This window comes from Eretmochelys imbricata, chromosome 14, assembly GCF_965152235.1.
Source record: "Eretmochelys imbricata isolate rEreImb1 chromosome 14, rEreImb1.hap1, whole genome shotgun sequence".
Lineage (NCBI taxonomy): Eukaryota > Metazoa > Chordata > Testudines > Cheloniidae > Eretmochelys > Eretmochelys imbricata.
The window spans coordinates 1,441,572-1,461,225 of record NC_135585.1 but is presented as its reverse complement, the minus strand read 5'-3'; the positions used below and the strand labels follow the sequence as shown (position 1 = coordinate 1,461,225).

Below are 19,654 nucleotides of genomic sequence, written 5' to 3'. Positions count from 1 at the left end.
GTGACATTTAATTGTTTCCGGTTAACATGTTTGCAAGCCCCCTGGGAATGCTAATGAGCCTGGCATTTGCCTCATGGTGCAGACACCTGGCTCCTAGCAGGGTCCCAAAGCTCCTACCACTCACCAGCTGCTGGGCACAGCCGAGGGGAGCCAGGCTCCCTCCTCAGGGGTCTGCTAGAAGGTTGGGCTCCTTTCCAAGGGAGCTGCTCCACCAGGCCTGCCCGGAGCCCTCTGGGACTGCCACTCCCTGCCTGACGACGTGTCTTTTCTTGCTGGCACAGGGGGGTTACGCAGCCTACAGATACGCCCAGCCGCCAGCAGCGGCAGCATACAGCGACAGGTAAGGCGCTCCTCTGCCACCCTTGCCCAGCCAGAGGCACCTGTGGCCTGGCTCCCCACCAGCCCATTGGGCTTGTGTCAGCAGATTTCATGCATCCCTGGAGAGAGAGGCCTGGGGACAGAGCCTGGGACTCTTGTCACCTCTGCTCCCAGAGAGGGCACACGGCGAGGAAGGGACATGCTCAGAACTGATCTCATTGCAGCCAGCGTCCCCTCCACGTCCAGAAAGTGGCTCCTGGTCACCCACTTTCCTGGCCCTCACCAACCTGCTCCGTGCCCACAGCCCCCCCAGCCAGGAGCTGGGCATGTCCCTATCACGGCTATCACGGCCCCGAGGCAGCGCTCCAGCTGGTCCCTTCCCTGGGGGGGGAATGGGGTCGAGGTGCCCTGAGTGTACAGCGAGCAGAGCTGGCCTAGGGACTAGACCACAGCCCCTTTTTTCCCTGCCTGCTGCCAGGCATTCTCCAGCTGTGTCTCTCCATGCTGTATAGCACCAGCCACCCCACGGGACGGCTGGTGAAACACCGAGGGGCCGAGGGAGTGACTCTCCGACAGACCTCTGATCACGCCTACAGGCCGCCCCCTGCAGTGTGGAGCACCTGCTTCCTGCTCCTGCATTGCTGGCAGAAGCATCAGATAAATGCAGCACTCCTACAGCCAAATCCCTAGGCCCAGAGGAGGGGGGAACCCCCTCCCCATGGGATAGGCCCCTCAGATGGCCCAGAGGAGGGCCAGCCTCCCCCACCCCCCTGGGCATGGCCTCCACATGGGGTTCAGCAGGGAGGTACCCGTATGGGTGGGAGGTTTCTAATGCCCGCTGTGTTTGCTCCTAGCTACGGCAGAGTGTACGCAGCTGCGGACCCATACCACCACACCATCGGCCCTGCTGCCACGTACAGCATCGGCACCATGGTAAGAGCTGCCCCGCCCCCTGCATTCCCGTGACACTGGCTGCAGCTGGGGGGGGGACCACACCCAGTGGGACGCCTTGACTGGAATGAGTTTGCATGTGCCCGGGGAGCAGGACATCCCTGCCACGATCTGACTGTCGGGGACCAGCAGGGGAGCATTTCACTGGTGGGAAAGCCCAGGAGAAACTTGACTCCGTCTGACCCCACACAGCCTGTCCCCCCACCCACCCCCTCAAGGGAGCCCCCAACACACAGAGACCCATTCAACCCCCCCCACCCCAGCCTGCGGGAGCCCCCAACCCACCTTACACTGGCACAGAGATCAGTAACTCCTTTCTACCTACGCTGTATGGGGGGGTGAAGCTGGAGGTCTGTGGCCCCCCTCTTGCCCTGGTGCCCAACACACACGCACATCCAGCATGCAGAGAGCCGACCTGCCAGGGAGCGTGTGCACACATGTGTCTGGGCAGCCTGGCACCCGCCGCGGCTCCCTGGCGCGATACACCGTCCCACACAGCGCAGTGCAGGGGCGGTTTAGCTAGCTTTGCAACCAGCATCAAAGATGAAAAGTCCCGTTTGTGGGCAGGGTCTCCAAGCCAACCAGGCGTTTTCTTCCTTTTTTTAACCCTCCCTAATGCCCTGGCCAAGGCCTGAGCTGCAGCATGTCAGGGCGGGTCCTGCCAGTGCCCCTCTGCACACCCAAGGCGTGGGGCTTGGCCGGACAGGAGTGTGCAACTCAGGCGGCCCCCGGGCCGAGAGCCGGGCGCGCAGCAGCACTGTGCAGAGTCGGAGCAGCGCTGCCAGCAGTCCTGGGCGGGGAGCTCGGTGGAGAATGGAGGGGCCCTGACAGGGCTGCAGGACGTGTCCCCCCGCTCTGTGGAGCAGAGGGGAGGGAAGCCAGGCAGCACTTAGAGCAGGGGCCTAACGCCAGCCCCGTGGACGACCCAGGCAGCGGTGGGCTCAGGAGGTATCAGCAGCTCTGGGGCTGCCTGCCCTGCTCCAGGAGTACGGGAGGCTGCAGCCTCTCTCACACTCAGCCCTTCCCACCCCAGCCAGAAGGAGCCCTGCATGCTGGCGCCCAAAGAGCGCAGTGTCCCAAACGGAGCTGATGGGAACAGCCAGCGCCCAGGCAGTGCTGGGAGCAGCGTGCGCCGCTCCTGGGACCCCTCAGCGCCTCCGCCCCACCTGTCCTCCAGGGACAGGCCTGTGGGATGTCATTAAAAAAGGGAAGAAAATGGGCCTTGCCTCTCTCGAATACTGATTGGCTTTTCTTTCATCTTTGATGTTGCAGGCTAGTCTATACCGAGGAGGGTACAGCCGCTTCACTCCCTACTAGCAAGACACCCAGCCCCTCACCACACTAACACTGACTGCTCACTAGAAACCAAACAAACCAAACTAAGCAAAGGCAGAGCCTCCCGGAAGAACACGGTGCCCCTGCCAGGGGCCAGGGCTCTGCCCCGTACCTAGAACCATAGGTTTTTACCTCAAGCTGCTCTCATCCCGCGTCTCATGTCTCTTTGCTCACCCACCTGTGTCTGTCTGTGACCTGCCCTGGCTGAACTGACTGTGTTGCAAAGCAAGCAGCCTGGCCACTGCCCTGCTGCGGGGCTGGGGCGGGGTCCTGCTCTCCCTAGACATACAACCAGCAGCAAACCATGGGAGAGAGCCCGGGCTGAGCCCCCTCCTCTGCCCCCGCTGCCAGGAACACGTGAAGTCCAAAGGCCATGGCATTCCAAGAGAGCTGCCTTCCTGCGCAGAGCCGCACCTGGGCCTGGCACAGTCTTCCATTCTCTGGGCCTCTTCATTGCCCCAGCTCCCTCCAGCACACCCTCTGGCAGGCAAGCCTGCTCCTGCTAGGCCAGGCTTGTTCTTCTTGTGCAGGCGCCTGACCACAGCCAGGGCCCCTGGGCGGGGCACTGCTCACACAAGGGAAAGGAGCGGAGGGTTTGTCCCTTAGGATAACAGGCTGTCTGGCAAAATGGGCCGGGAGCTGTGGGCAAGGTGGAGGGTGCTGGGTAGCTAGCAGTAGCAGGGCTAGCTGAGACTGGGGGGCAATGAGCATGGCCCCACCCCAAGACTACACTGGGGAATAACACCTGCATCCCTCTGCACAGCCTTTGGCCGAGACTTGGAACCTCCCATGTGCGCCTGGCTCTGGGGAGCTGCACATCATCATCGTCACAGCTGCGGGGGGCAGCCTGGGGTTAGCTTGTCGTCCCTGGCCCAGCCACATCCACCCCCCTTCAGTCACTACGGGGGGAGAGGGAGAGACTGGAGTCAAGAGCCAGACTGCTCTGTGGGCCAGGCTAGGGTAAAGGACAAAAGCCGCCTAATGAGAGAAGAGCTGCTTGGGGTGCAGGCCCAGCCAGGGGGCGAGCTCGGCCGTCTGCCTTGGCCTTTCTGGGGGGGACAACAGAACCCACTACACAGTCCTGGAGCCACTTTGTGCCAGCCCCACCCCACCTGCCCCTGGTATTTGCTGAGCTGCCCCGACATTGGCAGGCCATGCGCACAGGGCACATGGGACACTGTGTGGCTGAGCTGGGCCCCAGGGCTGAGAATGGCCATGGGGTCGGGGGGGGGCTGGAGTCCAGCGGCCCCGCCTGCCTGGCTGCGCCCCGTGGCCCTGCTGTGGGGCTGACCCTGGGTGCTGCGCTCAGCTCCCGGGTGGCTGCAGGTGGCGCCAGTGAAAGTTCTACCTTTCTGTTTGTGTTGTAGTGAAACCACAGCTGTTTCCTTCTGGGACCAGGAAGGGCAAAACAAATTAAAAACAAAGCAACAAAAAACAAAGCAAAGAGGCAGCCAACCAACCGAGTCCCATACTGTCCACACACATGCACTGAGCAAGCAAGTCCAGCAGGAGGCGCTGCACCCCGCCTGCGTCACGGAGAGTACACACCAAGCGGACAGCGCCACGGGCCAGCTGGGCAGAGAGCGGCCCCTCTCCCACCCTGCCCCGGCCAGCAGCCATGTTGGGAGACTTGGGTCCCCCTCCCGCTCCACAGCCTGCTGGCGCTTCCAGCCTAGGGCAGGGAGGGCGAGAGCAGTGCGGCGTGCTGGGACAGCCTCGAGTGAGGACTCTGCAGGCCCAAGGCTCCGGGCCTGGGCACCGTGTCTTCCTTTCCGCCCTCCCACGCCTGTGCTGTGGAGGCCAGGGCCAGCGGCACAGCCCCGCAGCAGCTCACGCCCTCCTGCAGGTTTGGGGGACTTGGCCTCAGGGGTAGGATTCTTGCTTTTTGTTTTCAGAGCTCCAGTGCTTTTGTGCTTGCCGGCCATCAGTGTGTTGAGTGTGTGAGGCCTCGGCTCTCTGAGCAGAGGTGGGATCGTTGATGCAGCAGCAGCTTTGCCTGGGCTGCTGGGTGTTGCAGGGGAAGAACTGCTGGGTTTAACAGGGATGTTCGCTAAGCGGAGGTTGTAGCTCCCTTGCATTGTCATCACCCCGGTGCCCTGCGCCCCCGGCTTCCCACAAGCCCATGGGGCTAAAGCCAAGCGGGAGCTGTTTCCTGCTCCTTCTCCTGTGCCACACCTACCCAGGGCAGACAGAGTGGGGAAGGGGCTGCTTGGGTGCATCTCCAGGCCACAACGTGGCATGCCAGGGATCATCTCAGCCCCTGCCCCCCAGCATGGAGCCAGAGGCGGCCATGTGATCCCACAGTGGCTGTCTCAGCCACCCCATCACCACTGAGGGGCAGGGAGCCAACCGCACGCCCCAGCCATCCCTGGGGCACACACACCCCTTAGTGGGGCTGCAGGGTCCCTGCTCAGAGCCAGGCCTGCCTCAAGCCCCAGTCCCAAGCTGGCTAGGCGCCGGAGAGGCCCAGCGGCATGAGGGTCACTATGGGCAGTGAATGGGAAGCAGTGGGCACGGTTGGGCAGTGAGGGGAGGACAGTGCTGGCTCTGGCCAGGAGGTCCCTGCCTGGCGTAGCCCAGCTCTGAACCGGAGACAGGTGGGGGCAGCTGGGCTCTAAGGCTGGGTGCACTGCTAGCCAGGACACCAGAAGCATCCAGGCCCTTGCCAGCTTCTTTCAACTACTCACCCACAGCCTGCCCCATGCCACAGCTGGCACAGTCCAGTTGTGCCAAAGGCCAGAGAGGCACTTCCCCCCAGCAGCCTGGCAGCGTCAGGGTGGGTCATGGAGCTGTTTGCGAGGCTGTTGGGACAGCAGGCAGCTGGCTGAGCCAGATGGATCCAGCAGGTCTCCCAACATGGCTCTGTCATCTCATGAAACTTCACTTTATATTCAGCATACGCTCCTGAGGCTCCAGCCATGAGATCCTCCTTTTCTATTCCCGTTGTACATAGCCCCTTCCCCGCCACCCCGCTCCGCTGTACAAAGCTCCTTCCATTTGCCGTGCTGTCACCTCCCTGGTGGCCCCCGGCCCCAGAGCGCAGGCTGGCGCCCGCCCATTCTGTGTGCTTCGAAGGTGTGATCAGCCGACTGAACAGTATTAGTATGAGGATTATTATTATTAAGATTATTAATAAAGATTTCTTTCTTCAACCAGGATGACTCAGGTTTTGAATGGGAGCATAGATTAGGCACGGCCCAGAGTGAAGGCTGCTGGAAGTGGGAGGCAGGGCCCAGGCATCTGCCCCCCACCCTCCTAGCAAGGGGAGCCTGGGCCTGCTCTGCAGATGTGTCCCTGCCCTGGCGGCCTGGCATTGACCTGGAGCTGGAGTGCAGGACGAGCCTTGCAGGAAGGGGCGGAGTGGACAAATTATGCTTCTGGTGTCAGGCACCCTGGCAGCCTGCTGCTGGTGGCCAGTGTGTATTTGGCCACAGCAGACACCCAATGCCAGCTTCTACCCTGGAGCCCCTCTTGGACTCTGGCATGGTGCTGTGCCTCAGACAGCACCCACACCTCGCTTGCCCACCCTCTGACAGGAATTTTCCCAGGAGGCTTTTCTGGAGGGCTGCCCTGTTAAATTTGCCAGGGCTAGGCCCCTGCACTCAGTTTGTAGCTAGCTATTCTGGCATTGCTCCAGCAGGCAAGGCCTGGCATTGCTCCGGCCTTGTTCAGCCGGGTGTTGTTCCGAAGGAGCGGGGGGCAGACCCTCCTCGGGTTTATGTTGAATTTGCCTTGAACCTAAGCCCCAGGAGCCCCCTACCCAGCCAGCCCTGCTGCCATCCAGCGCTGCTGTCATAGCCCCAGCGGTACCCCCCCCCAGTATTTGTGTGACCCCTGCTTGGGGTACTAGGAAGTCTGCCCTCGCTGCTCAGGGCCAGGCTGACCTGTGACTGGCAAACACGTGTTCCTGGGACGTCTAGCGCACAGCCTAAATGCGCAGAGCGGGCTGGAGCCCACGGGGGGAACTCTAGCACCCAGCCACTCTGCCCACAGGCACCTCCGTGCACCAGGCTCAAGCTCCTGCAGCACCTCTGGGGGTCGCACTGTACAGCTGGGTAAGCACCATGTTCTGCCTCTTATCCCTGCCTGCCGGCGGGGCTGGACTGTGAGACCCCCACAACAGGCAGCCTAGCAGGGCTCCAAGCCCTTGCCTCTGCCGGTCTCTTCCTAGCCCCAGGGCTTCCTGCTTCAGCAAGAACACACTCCAGGCAGACCTGTGGGGCACGGGCTCCCCCCCAGGTCGTGGGGCTCAGGCACCAGGGGAGGGAGGCCCCTCAGCACAGCCCAGGCTGCACGGGGTGGGTAAAGCAGAGCGAAGCGCCATAAAGAACTAAAAGCCTCCCGGGGTAAGAGCCGGCGAATTGCTCCCTTCCACATAAACCCCCAGCCTGGCAGGCATGCCCTGCCACACTGAGCCCTTCGTTATTCACCCAGTCCGCTGGTTTAGTTCAGGGCGATTCCACTCGGCCCAGCAGCCGTTCCAATGCCACCGTCTGAATGTTCCCGGCCGTAAGCTTGGGGCCCACCGGCGCAGGGAGCCGAGCTGGTGAACCTGGCGCTGCAGCACCGCTACCCCCTGCCTGCTAATCGCTCGTTCACGAGCCTGTGAGGAAATAATCGCCACTGTCAATTCCTCTCCTCAAAGCATCCAGGGAGCCAGCCTTAGAGAACCACTGCCCTGCAACAAGCAGCTGCAGCCACCTCTGCACTCGCTCAGCTGTTCCGCGGAGCTTGCACCTTCTCTGAGCTAGACCCCAGCCGGGGACGGGCACTGGCTGTCTCCCCGCACCGGACCCAGCACGTGGCGTACAGCAGCTCGGGACCAGGAGCAGCCCTGCCGGCCCACAACCATTCACCGCGCCCGCCCCATGCAGCCGGCAGCCATGGCTATCCCAGGCAGGCTCAACCATGCCCTTCCTGGAGCCCAGCCGCCAGCAGCGCAGAGAACTGAAGAGTGGGGCTGCCTGGGCCTTTGGGGGCTGAGGGACCCAGAGCCACTGCTGGCTCTGGGCTCTTCCAGGACCCGCTGCCCAGCGCCACCAGACCCGGGGGTGCAAAGGAGCAGGAAGGTGGGCCCGCAGCTGGCTGCCAGGCGTGTGCTACATGCAGGGCCATGCCCCAGCAGCCCCCTGACCAGCCGGGGGCAGTCCCCCTCCCCACGCAGGCAGAGCACCCGGGCCTGGTGTGAAAAGCCGCAGGCAGCGCGGTCAGGCTGCAGCACCCGGCCGGGCAAGGCGATGCCGGGAGCAGGCAGTGTGAACGGAGCAGGGCAGGGCCTGGCTCCAGCCGCGGGGGCTCCCGCCGTCGAGCGGCGATGCCGGGAGCAGGCAGTGTGAACGGAGCAGGGCAGGGTCTGGCTCCAGCCGGGCTCTGCCCAGGGTCCCCACTTCGCTGCCCAGCAGCTCCAGGGAAAGGGGGGTTGAGCAGCCCTGGGCTCCCCAGCAGCCCCTTGCCAGCCAACGTGGGACTCTGCTGCCCCCCCGTGGCTCACCCCAGCAGTGCAGGGTTCAGTCCCAGCCCCAGGCTGGGCGGGGCGGCTGCCCGAGCGGTGATGCGAGCGGCTGGCCAGGAGCCCTTCCAATGGGACAAGATTGGAGAGGAGCCAGGTCGGGGCTACCCAAGATCTCTGCTATTCCCGTCCAGAGCACCCCCCAGCTCTGCCACTGCCCCTCCATCATGCCCCCAGCCCCCAGGCCAGCCCTGCGCTCCCCCACGAATGCCCAACTCGAAGGCTGAGAGCCGTGGCACTGTGCCAAAGGTCACATTTAATAGGTGCTCGTGCTGGCTGGGTCGGAATAGACCAGAACCAGCCGCCCCCATCTGGAACGCTCCACGGCAGCCCCTTCGTTCGGAACCGGCTCCACGAAGAACTCCACATGGCAGGACTCCTTGGGGGGCAGCTCTGGCAGTGCCAGGCCCACCACACGGTAGAGGGTGTTGTGTGCCACCCCGAGGAGCTGCTCTGGCAGGGGCAGCACCTGGCCCCTAGGGCGTGCCATGCCCTGGCAGTGGATCCGGAAGCAGCGGGCTTGGCTGGAGGGGTAGGACCAGCGCAAGGTGAGGCTGAGGGAGAGCTGGTTTGTGCCAGGCCCCTTGTGCCACAGCACCTGGGAGGCCTCGAGGCTGGGCACTCGGGGCAGCGAGGAGCGCAGGTTGTCGGCATCCAGCACCTGCAGGGGAGACATGTGCTTAGACACAGCCCAGGGCCCACCCGGGCAGAAATGGGCTCTCCAGGGCAGCACCCATGAGGAGGGATCCATGCAGGGAGGGCACCTCACCTCAGCATTGCCCCCACCCCCAGCCAGACCCCCCCAGAAGGGCAGCAGCAGCTGCAACTATCTGCAGGGGGCAGGGCTCCCCGGAGACACTCCTTTCCCCTCCCCATCCCTCCCCCAGGCTCCATAGGCAGATGTTGCTACAAGGGATGGCAGGTGGGCAGTGCCGGGGCACTGTGCCGTGTGGCCCCCTCACCTGGATCTCCCCAAGGCGGCAGGAGAAGCGCCTTTCTTGCAGGCCTGGCTGGTGGCGTGACAGGATCAGCGACAGGTCGTGCAGGGCACAGTCCCGCAGCTCCAGTTCATAGTACCTGGGTGAGGGCAGAGAGGGGAGAACTGGCAGGGCCGCTGGAGAGACCAGCCCCACGGCCCCGCTCAGGCCTGAGGCAGGACGGCTCCCTGGCTGGGGACACTCACCGCCTTATCCAACCTGCCATGCTCTGCCGTCCACAGCCAGTGAGCAGCCCGGAGAGGTGAGGGGGCGGGGTGGGGAGGGGCGGGGGCTGATGTCGGGTGGCCACCCCTGCGGGGGGGAACAGAGCAGTTAGGGCAGGGGAAGAGGGCGCAGGACACATGGGGTTGGGGAGGAGCAGAAGTGTCACAGGCATCCCACCCTCCAGCCGCATGACGGACCGATTCCCAGCCTGCCCGCCAGCGTGAGATCCCCGCGGAGGGGCCGGGCTCCTCACCAACGTTGTTGCCAACATGGCAGGAGCCGGAGTTCCATGTGGTGAGTTCCAGCGCGACCGCCACCTCGGGCAGCTTCTCCTCCAGTTTGTACAGCACAGACAGGAAGAGTTTGGGGGGAGCTGGCATCTTGAACGAGAAAAGGCTGGTGTCCCCCAATCCACCCCGAGAGACAAGGGGGGGTGAGTTACATGGGGTACAAGGCAGGTTGCAACACACACAGCACGCAGCTGGCCCGCTGAGCATGCATGCATGCCACAGGCTGCACGAGAGCCACAACCCTGGCCCGTGGGCTGCGTACACACACCCTGAGCTCACACGTGGCGCACAAGAACCACAAACTAGGTCTGTGGCTGCCCACTCCTGGCCCAGCGCCCAGGAGACGGTGCGCACTCTGACGCACCCCCTTGTTCCCTGGTGCAGCGCCATGCCCTGGCTCCCCAGCCTTTAGTGAGAGAGAAATGGATCTTTGCCACCCCAGCTGCCCAAGTGTCCCCACCCCAACGCCCCAACCCGCACTCACCGGACAGCCACATGGCCCGCATCAGGCGGGATGATCCCCTCGATCAGCAGGCAGCTGCCCCCGTTCCAGGCATCCTGCAGGGAGCAGCGTGTGTGCAGCCAGCTGCCTGCTCCTCCCGTTGCTTGCTGGTCCATGAAGAGGGGCTGGATCTCCTGGGCACTCAGGTTGTACCAGGGCCTGACTTCTTCCTCCTGCAGGAGAGAGCAGCCCCGATGAGCCAGGACATGGGGCAGGCGCTGGCTGGGCCCTGTCGCACACGGCACCCCGAGTCGCGCTGGTGGTTGCTCATGAGCCCATCTCCCCACGCTCCAGGGCCTGGGACCTGCCCTCCCCGCCCCCGCACTCACCTGCCCAGCTGAGAATCTCCCCGTGCCCATGCCCAGACAGAAGCAGGTGCTCAAGGGCAGAGTGCTGATTCTGTGAGTGGGCAGCAGCTCCGCCAGCAAACCCCAGAACCTGCATGGAGAGGAGAGGAGAGGCTGGCTGGGGGGAGGGAGAGCTCAGTGGTTTGAGCAGTGGCCTGCTAAACCCAGGGTTGTGAGTTCGATCCTTGAGGGGGCCATTTGGGATCTGGGGCAAAAATTGGGGATTGGTCCTCCTTTGAGCAGGGGGTGGGACTAGACAACCTCCTGAGGTCCCTCCCAACCCGGATATTCTAGGATTCTATGGTTGTAGCCATGCCCCCTCCTGGCATAGCTCAGCACTGCCATCTCCCCAGCCCCAGGCACCAAGGACATCCCCCAGTCAGCATGCCCCTGGCACAGGGGGAACGAAGCACAGCCCAAGGTGCAGCCACCCAGGGCGTAGCATCCTTCCCGCAGGTCTCTCAGCAACTCTGGACCCCACTGGGGTCCCTACAGCTCAGCCCTTCACAGAGCCTGGCACCAGCACCCCAGCACTATAGGGCAGCAGCTAACCTGGGCAGCCCCACACTCCATGGCCTTCTCAGCGTTCCCTTCCCCTTCCCACACACACATCCCCCAAGCCCGGGCACCCCCCTCCCCGTGCACCCATCCTCCCTGCGTGGGCACCTCCCCCCACATACCCCACGTACCCATCCATGCATTCCACCCCCTCTCCACCCTGGGCACCCATCCAGTGCTCCCACCCCAGCACCACCAAGCTCACCTGTTCTCATTCTGCAGGAAGTTCTCCTTCCCCAGGTGCTCATAGACCCAGCCGGGTGCGAAGATGGCAGCAGAAAAGCCGTGTTTGCAGATCAGGCGCAGAGCCTGCGGAAACACGGGGGTGAGACGCTCCCTCCCTCCCGCCCCGCTCCGAGCCCAGACGGGCTGAGCCATAAGCCCCAGGGGCTGGTGGCTCCTCAGACTCTGCCAGCAGGAGGCTCAGAAAGGGGCTGGACCCCCTTGGCTGCCAGCACCACAGCAAGCCAGCCTGGTGCCACCCACAGGGGAGGGGTGCTCTGCCCTGCCCCCAGGGCACCGTGCCCCTGGGAGATGGGGATGGATCCCGGGGGGAGGGGGCAGAGTGTGGGGGAAGCACCAATGGCCTCACTCAGCCCTTGGATGCCCAGCACAAGCCACGCTCCAGGGACACCTGCCCCGGAGCCCAGCTCACTGCATGGGGCTGCCCAGGCTCAGCCCAGCCGGGGCCCGGGGCCTGCCGGAGGATCCCGCCCTGGGCGAGGCCCTGCCCCCAAGGTGCCCTTAGGGCAGGCTCAGGCACCTTGTCTGTCTCAAAGCCGCCGCCTACGACCTCCCCACGGGCAAAGACGTCGATGCCCACGTAGATGTCAGTCAGGCGCTCCCCGGCCTGCGCCCCCATGCGCTCCAGGTGCTCCTCCTTCCAGTTGTAGTTCGTGAACAAGCCGTCGCAGGCATCAAAAAACACCCTAGGAAAGGGAGAGCCACAGTGCTGGGGCACTGCACCCGCACCCAGGCCCACCCCTCCTCCCTGAGAACGGGCCCTCCGGGGAGGGGCCCCACCCCACAGGACGGCCCCCAGCTGCAGCCCCCAGCAGCCCAGCTCTGTGGGGGGCACTTGGGCAGGAAAATCAGAGCTGCCAGGCCTGGGCAGAGCAGCGGCTGCTGGGGGTGGGGCTGGTAGCCACCCCCCTGCCCGAGAGCCAGAAGGGAAGGGTGCCTTGCTACGCATGGGGCTGATGCCCAGAGCCCACAGGCTGGGCCGGGCCAGGCACGGGGGGTGGCTGAGCACCCCCCCATGGGGCAGCGACCGCAGGCTGCGCGGCTAGTAGATGCCACCCCGATTGCACTGTCTTTGCCGGCTGCCCAGGGGAAGGGGAGGGGGCTGCGCTCCCAGCTGCGTGCCCAGGGCTCCTGCTCTGTCCGGCGGACCCCCCTCACCTATTCTTCTCGTTCAGCTCGTTCTGCCACTCCAGCTTCCCGCTCTGCAAGACGCTGTCGTACCAGAGCACCAGCCCGCCTGGCACGTCCCGACGCAGCTGCTCCCGCAGGTCATGCAGGAAGAGGGGCAGGTTCCGCACAGCTGCCTCCTGCATGGGGGAGGGAGAGAGCAGGCGTCGCCCGGGGGCACCTTGTCAGGGGTCCCTGCACCCCAGGGGCTGGGGGAGGCAGGACAGTCCGTGGGGGGAGGGGAGGGGCAATGAGGGTGGGCAGCGAGGGCTGGGGGAGAGCCAGCATGGGCGGCTCTGCTCACGCTCAGAGCGTTCTCGATGTTGACCAGCCAGCCGTCGAAGCGGTAGAAACGGGCGATGCGGCCCAGCTGCACAGCCACGGCGTGGTACGCGGCTGCCTCCCCGGCCAGGAACGACTCGCACAGCTTGCCCCCGCTAGTCCACTCGGTGATGAACGTCCCTAGAGCCAGGGCACAGGTGGCAGCGTCAGTCTCTCTGCTCCGCGCGCCGGGGCCCCAGCCCACAGAGGGGGCGCTGGCAGGTCCCTGTACAGGGTCCCCAAAATACCTGCACGCGTGTGAGCGAGAGGCGTGGGCCCTTGCCAACCCCGGCCTGTCCCTGGGGAAGGGGGGCGGGCTGGCCACAGCCCGTGCCCAGGTACTGCAGGCCCAGCGGGAGGTGCCAGAAGAGCTCCCAGCCTCTCCCTGCAGGCGGCGCTAAAGCCGCAAGTTCTCCCGCCTGCCCCACCCGCGGCGCCTGGTCTCTCCTGGCAGCCCCTCACCCAGCACAGAGACGCCGTTCCTGTGGGCAGCATTGGTCCAGGTGACGGGGGGGATGGTCACAGGGTGGTGGCTGAAGTACACAAAGATGTCGATGTACTGCCAATGGTAGAACACGTAGGGGTCCCGCGAAGCTGAGCCCTGGATGAACCTGCAGGCAGAGGAAGGGGATGGCCCAGTGCTCCAGCCCCGACAGGGCTGCGACGGAGCACGTGTGGCGAACAATGCCCGCAGAGTGCGCGCACGTGAGAGCTGCGCGCACCCGGGGCCAGGGCAGGCGCGGCCCCCACAATCTATCCCCCGGTGCCAGGCTGCTGCTCTTCCCCCAGGAGACTCCCCTAGAGCAGGGAGAGAGCTGGCTCGTACTGTGTCAGCAGGTGCAGACATGTGGCAGAGAATCGTTCAGCCTCCTCTTGCAGCGGAGGGGTTTGCCCCTTCTCTCTGAGCTCCAGGGATGAGGCTGGAAACATTGCCTGACTTTCTGGGGGAGTTTTCAAGCGGGACATTATCAGTTATCTCGATTGCAGTGCTGCCCAGGGCTCCAATCAGGGTCTGCCCTGGGCATGGCACAGCCAACCCCTACTCCAAAGAGCTTCCAGGCCAAGCTGGAGAGTTTCTCCCCATCTCAGGAGCCACTCAGTAGCAGGTGGAGACATTCCAGCTTCGCCCACCAAACCTGCAGGGGTGCAAACATGCCTGGGGAAGCCTGCAAGATGGACACCAGGCTCCTGTGCTCATGCCCAATCTCTGAGGGTCGCGGTTCCAAGGTGCTGGGTCACTCAGATACAGCAATCCAAATGGCAGTAGCCCAAATAGTTTCTCAATAGGCTGCTCCGTGGGTCTCTGGATCCGATGAGGAGACACACCCCACAGCCCAGCTGACGGGAGGAACTGGCCAGAGCCCCCAGCATGAAGCTGGAGTTGCACTGCAGATTAACAGGGAGCAAACAGGCTCCGACCTGATTGGGAGACAGCCCGTTCTTCCTGGGGGCAAGGAGCATTCAGTCTCCCTGTGACTTGCTCCTGGGGTTCCTCCTCTGCTTGGCTCCAGAACAAACATATTCCACTACCCTGGCACACTGAGAACATCTCCGCGGCGCTGAGCTGTCTGCAGGCAGGCAGCCTGGGGGAGGCCAAGGCTAGCCCCAAGCGTGTCTCTGCCCAGATCCCATAAGCAGCTCGGACGGTAACCCACACACCTGCTGGGTGTGGTGCTCTGTCCCATCTCGTGGCACTGAGGCGAGAGAGGAGGAGAAGGGTCTGTCAGCGTTACAGAAGCAGAGGACAGAAAGCAAACCCAAGATTCCCCTCGGCAGCAAACAACACACGTCACGCTGGCCTCGGTGCTCAGCATCACTACACGCTGCCTGCCAAACACGCAGCCATGACGCTCAGCAGACTCGCCAGAGACCAGTGTGGGTCCCCGTGGGACAGCAAGCCAGGCTCCTAGGCTTCCAGCTCTGCCGCACCTGGAGCGAGTCCTTTCCTCGCTCTGGACAAGGGGAAGGCTGTTCCTGACCCGCCGCCCAGGGCCGCTGCAATTAAAGTTCTGGAAGCGTGAAGTGCTGGGTAAATGCCGAGTCCCATCAGCAGAGGCCCACGTGCCCAGCATGCTGTGCTCCGTTCTGAGAGCCGTGAAGAGGATCCTACCTGTCCTCCAGGTACCCATTCTTCATGTCGTGGCACACCAGCGTTCGAGGTCTCTTGCTGTGGAGTGGGGGTTCCCGGTTAGCCAGTGGCATTGTGGCAACATTGAAGTCATCATCACTGGTGGGTTTCCATGCCAGCAGCTCCTCCAGGCTGGACAGGTAGAAGCTGATCGGCTCCGTGGTGTTCTGATCAAACTGCCTCGCTGGGAGAAGGAGAGAAGGCCAAAGATTGCCGGTCGTTAACACTCAGCCAGGGGAGCACAGCCCTCACTCGCGGCACCATGGCACCACGGCTGCACCAGCATCCGTGGCAGATGAGGCTTGGCGTGTTGCACACCTGGCTGGGCTCTTACCTGGCAGGGGGTTGGGGGTGTAGCAGACTGTCTTGTGGAGGATGGTGGTTCCTTGGCTCTCCAAGGCAGGCAGGAAACTGCAGAAGAGAATCAAGGACACCCTTGCAGAGACTAGGGGGCCTGGGGCAAAGAGCCTGTGGCTCACACCTCACTAGAGCCCCACGCTCCATGGAAGGAAGGAAGGAAGGAAGACCCGGCATTTTGCGGGGAACCGAGCACAGCTCACCGGGGCTGGGACATGCACGCACCACCAGCGGGAGCCCACTGCAGTGTGAGCTGGCCCTTTAAGCGGGAGTCAAGGCCCAGATTCAGCTCAGAAACAAAGCATTCTGGGACAGCTAGTTCCAGCAGGACCCTGGGAAATGCAGGCAAAGCAAAGCATGCTGGGAAGGTTACCAGGATGGTCATTCATAAGTAGCCTTCCCTCAGAACACGCTGGCTCCTAGGGAGCCTGGCTGGAGGAGGTCTCTGTGCCAGGGGACAGGCTCCTGAGCCAAGCCTGGGAAAGCTGGACAGACTGGACTGGTGAGTGGGAGGGATGAGGTACCTTGCTAGGGCAAGGGAAACTGAGGCAGGGGCTGTGTTTCCCCCTCGGGCAGCCTGGGCTGAGAGCAGACTAGGCAGAAACCATTTCTGAGCAGGGGGAGCCCTGCCTGGTGCCTCGTGTTTGTTCCGGGTGGTGGAAAGTTCTTGCCTCGGCTAATGGGCTCTTGCCTGCTGGGCTCTGCGTCTAACGTCACCCGCTCAGCTGGGAACAGGAGCGCGCACGCTGGTCTGCTAGCTCCTCTGATCTCGCCAGCCAAGCAGCGTCAGGGCGAGGCGGCGTGGGGGTGGCTGGGAGACTGCAAAGGAACTCCCAGGGCCACAGGAGCCAGGCGTGGCGTCCTGCCCGCCCCATCCACACACCCCCAGCCGCCCAGCGAATGCCCCTTGCTCACACGGGGACCTTCTGTTCCCCTCCGATGCGGAGTTTGCGCCGGAGGCTCTCAGCTGGGGGCTGGGCAGGAGCGATGGGACTGCAGTGGGAACACCAGGAGGGGTGGGACATGAGAGGAGGCTGCACGCTGGGCGAGGGCTGGAACCAGCAAAACTCCTGCTTCCCCATTCGGCCTGGGCCCTAGCCGCGGGAGGAGGGAGAGAGACAGGACCCTGTGCCTGGAGACCTGCTCAGCAGAGACAGGCCAGCGCGAGGTTACCACCCAGCTGGTCTTTGACTGGCCTGGCTGGATTATTTTATGGCTTTGCCAGGAAACTAATGTAATCTGCTGGGAGGCAGGAGGCGGTGTGTGGGACTTCAGATTTGCATTTTTCTCACAACACACGGGGCTCGATAATGGTAAGAGTTTCTGGATCCAGCCAAAGACGCTGCAGCGGTCCCACTTCCGCAGCTTTGGCAATGACCGATCAAACTGTTGAAAATACAGCAGCTGTCTGCCCGCCACCGTGCACCCGCAGGGCACGGGTGAGAGCAGGTTTGAGTGGCCCAGACCTGGGACGGCCTCAGTATTCTCTGTCCCACACCCAGAGAGGCTGTTGACAGCTGGGGCTGGAGTTGCCTGGGGGGAGGGGGGGGCTGGAGTTGCCTTGTGGGGGTTTGCCCTGGAGGGAAAGGGGACGGTGCTGGGTTATTTTCATTTCAGGGCGGTAACTCCAGCATTGAGAGGGGTAAAGGAAGGGGTGCTCTGGGCAGCAGGCCCTGCAGTGAGGCTGCTGCTGGGCCAGGGGCCCCGGGACACAGTTCAGGCTAGGAGGCAGAGGGGGACAAAAGCCAAACCAAGATGCCGCTCGGCAGGGAGAGTGAAAGAGAAAGTGAAACCAAGGTGGGAAGCAGCAGCAGGGCGCCGAGAAATTAGAGAAGAACACAGTGCCAGAGAGCCCCCGGCACGGGCAATGCACGCACCCCCCCCCCCCCGGCACGGGCAATGCACGCACCCCCCCCCCCCGGCACGGGCAATGCACGCACCCCCCCCCCCCCGGCACGGGCAATGCACGCACCCCCCCCCCCCGGCACGGGCAATGCACCCCCCCCGCACAGATCCCGCCCCCCCCCCGGCACGGGCAATGCACGCACCCCCCCCCCGGCACGGGCAATGCACCCCCCCCGCACAGATCCCGCCCCCCCCCGGCACGGGCAATGCACCCCCCCCGCACAGATCCCGCCCCCCCCCCCGGCACGGGCAATGCACCCTCCTCGCACAGATCCCGCCCCCCCCCCCCCGGCACGGGCAATGCACCCTCCTCGCACAGATCCCGCCCCCCCCCCCGGCACGGGCAATGCACCCCCCCCGCACAGATCCCGCCCCCCCCCCGGCACGGGCAATGCACCCCCCCCGCACAGATCCCGCCCCCCCCCCGGCACGGGCAATGCACCCCCCCCGCACGGGCAATGCACCCCCCATGGACACCCACACACACTCCTCCGGCACAGATCCCGCCCCCCCCCCCCGGCACGGGCAATGCACCCCCCCCGCACAGATCCCGCCCCCCCCCCCCCGGCACGGGCAATGCACCCCCCATGGACACCCACACACACTCCTCCGGCACAGATCCCGCCCCCCGGGCTATGGGGCACAGGCAGCGCCACCGACCCCAGGGACCGGCCCGGGCCGCTCGGCTCGGCTCGGCTCACCTCCTCTGCTCCCCCCGCTCCGGCTCCGGCTCCGGCTCCGGCTCTCTCTCCCTCTTCTCCCCGCTCTTGGCTCCATCCCGCCGCGCTCCGTCCATCTCCCGGCCCGGCCCGGCCCGGCCCGGCTCAGCTCCCGCCCCGTCACATGGCGCCGGCTCCAGCCAATCCCGGCGGCGGGGCCGGGCCGGGCGGTGGCTGCAGCGGGCTGTGCCCGGGGCCCCTGCTCCCCGCCCAGCCCATGGCCCGCGGGCTCCAGATCATCTAGTTTAAGGTCCCTGATAGGAGCCCTGGGGGGCGGGGGGACTTTCCCTCTGCCCCCCGTGACGAAACGGGACTGTTCTTAATGTTTCCTCTGAATAGTGTGGGGGTGCCTCAGTTTCCCCTAGGCAGTTCTTAAATATCTAGGTGGTGGGATAAGGGTGTATGATCCTTGCAGAGCCCTAGAGGGCAGGGGTGTGGACACAGAGAATGGCCGACACCCTGTTTCCTGGCCACTGATGGCCTGGCCCCACCTCAGAGCTAAAGGGTTGGAGAACAAAGGAATTAGGTGACCTCCTGGCCCGGGAAAGGAGAAAGCCCAGAGGAGGAGGGGCTGGAGAGAGTTTCAGTTTGGGGCTGGCCGGGACATGGAGTGAAGTGCAGACTGGTTGTCTGGCTCACTGCCCCCCAAAATGGACCCAGCTGAGGGGTCCTGTTCTCTGCACCTGCAAGCTCTGTGTTAGAGTGAGTTGGGGGGGGGGGGCCGGAGGGTGAGAAAACCTGGATTTGTGCTGGAAATGGCCCAACTTGATTATCATACACATTGTAAGGAGAGTGATCAGTTTAGATAAGCTATTACCAGCACGACAGCGGGGTGGGAGGAGGTATTGTTTCATGGTCTCTGTGTATATAATGTCTTCTGCAGTTTCCACGGTATGCATCCGATGAAGTGAGCTGTAGCTCACGAAAGCTTATGCTCTAATAAATTGGTTAGTCTCTAAGGTGCCTTTTCTTTTTGCGAATACAGACTAACACGGCTGTTACTCTGAAACCTGCCAAGGGTTTGAATTTGAATCTAGGGAACCAATCGGTGGAGAGGGAAATGGTCAGTGAAAATGCAGATGACCTGGCTGGCAGCAGGGAGGAGCCGCTAGGCTCAGGCTGCCTGCCTGCCTGTAACCAGACCCCTGGGTCTGGGTGAGACAGAGAGATGCTCCCCGTCCCCTTGCACACCGGAGAGGGGGCTCAGGCTGGCTCTGATGCAGTGAGGAAAGCAGCGAGCTCGCTGCCTACCCCACTGGGACAGCAAGGGCAGTGCTGAGCACAGGGGGAGCTGAGACCCCAGCTGAGTGGGGGGAGACACAGGCAGGGCAGGGGATCTGTTGGGAGTGGCCAGGTGCTGGGTAAGGAAAGTCTGGATGAGCCTAGGCAGCCTTGTGATCTGATGGCTGTGTCTAGTCAGCAGGGTGGGAAGGCGAGGAGAGCGGAAGATGAGTGTCCCTGGACCTTACCTGTTAGCTGGGTGGAGAATTGGGACAGGGAAGGAAACGTGCCTGTGTCTGTCAGGGGTATTGACTTGCCTCTGGAGGGAGCTACCCTGATCTCCAAGCAGTTGTCTGTGACCAGCCCTGTGTGCTGGGACAAGGGGAATGAGATCCCAAGCTGGGTGTCTGGTAAAGGAGAAAGTGTGTCCGGCTCTTCTTTGACTGTGGAGCAGACAGAAGGGGCCTTTCAGCCTGTGATGGCTGAGGGTCCTGCAGCTGTCTCAGAGCTGGTTCTGGATTCAGCTAAAGCCCAGGAAGGGAAGGGTCCTAAGTTTGTGTCTGCTCGGGAGAATGGCCCTG

General features: G+C 63.7%; 2 protein-coding genes across 8 annotated transcripts in view; one reads left to right on the top strand and one right to left on the bottom strand.

Annotated features, from left to right (window-relative positions):
* The window catches only part of RBFOX3 (RNA binding fox-1 homolog 3), a 57,955-nt gene extending 55,369 nt beyond the window's left edge, over positions 1–2,586 (top strand). For all 3 annotated transcript variants that reach the window (XM_077833062.1, XM_077833065.1, XM_077833064.1), the window contains 3 exons: positions 282–340; positions 1,173–1,251; positions 2,542–2,586. In XM_077833062.1, the coding sequence (XP_077689188.1) occupies positions 282–340; positions 1,173–1,251; positions 2,542–2,586 (183 nt within the window). The remainder of the gene's footprint in view (positions 1–281; positions 341–1,172; positions 1,252–2,541) is intronic.
* Positions 2,587–8,337: 5,751 nt separating this feature from the next.
* Positions 8,338–17,958, bottom strand: ENGASE (endo-beta-N-acetylglucosaminidase). Of its 5 annotated transcripts, XM_077833672.1 has the most exons (14): positions 17,835–17,958; positions 15,206–15,282; positions 14,854–15,055; positions 13,206–13,354; positions 12,727–12,884; positions 12,414–12,562; positions 11,776–11,941; positions 11,218–11,321; positions 10,437–10,545; positions 10,090–10,280; positions 9,569–9,711; positions 9,297–9,402; positions 9,076–9,190; positions 8,338–8,774 (listed from the first exon to the last, which is right to left on the bottom strand). In XM_077833672.1, exons 1-14 carry the CDS (start codon positions 17,927–17,929, stop codon positions 8,370–8,372), a joined length of 2,169 nt encoding a protein of 722 aa, XP_077689798.1. In that variant the 5' UTR covers positions 17,930–17,958; the 3' UTR covers positions 8,338–8,369. The 5 variants fall into 5 exon arrangements, with proteins under 5 accessions (XP_077689798.1, XP_077689799.1, XP_077689802.1 ...); XM_077833673.1 differs by lacking the exon at positions 15,206–15,282; XM_077833676.1 differs by lacking the exons at positions 15,206–15,282; positions 17,835–17,958 and adding an exon at positions 14,403–14,437 and having other exon boundaries at positions 14,854–14,980.
* Between the last annotated feature and the right edge of the window lie 1,696 nt (positions 17,959–19,654).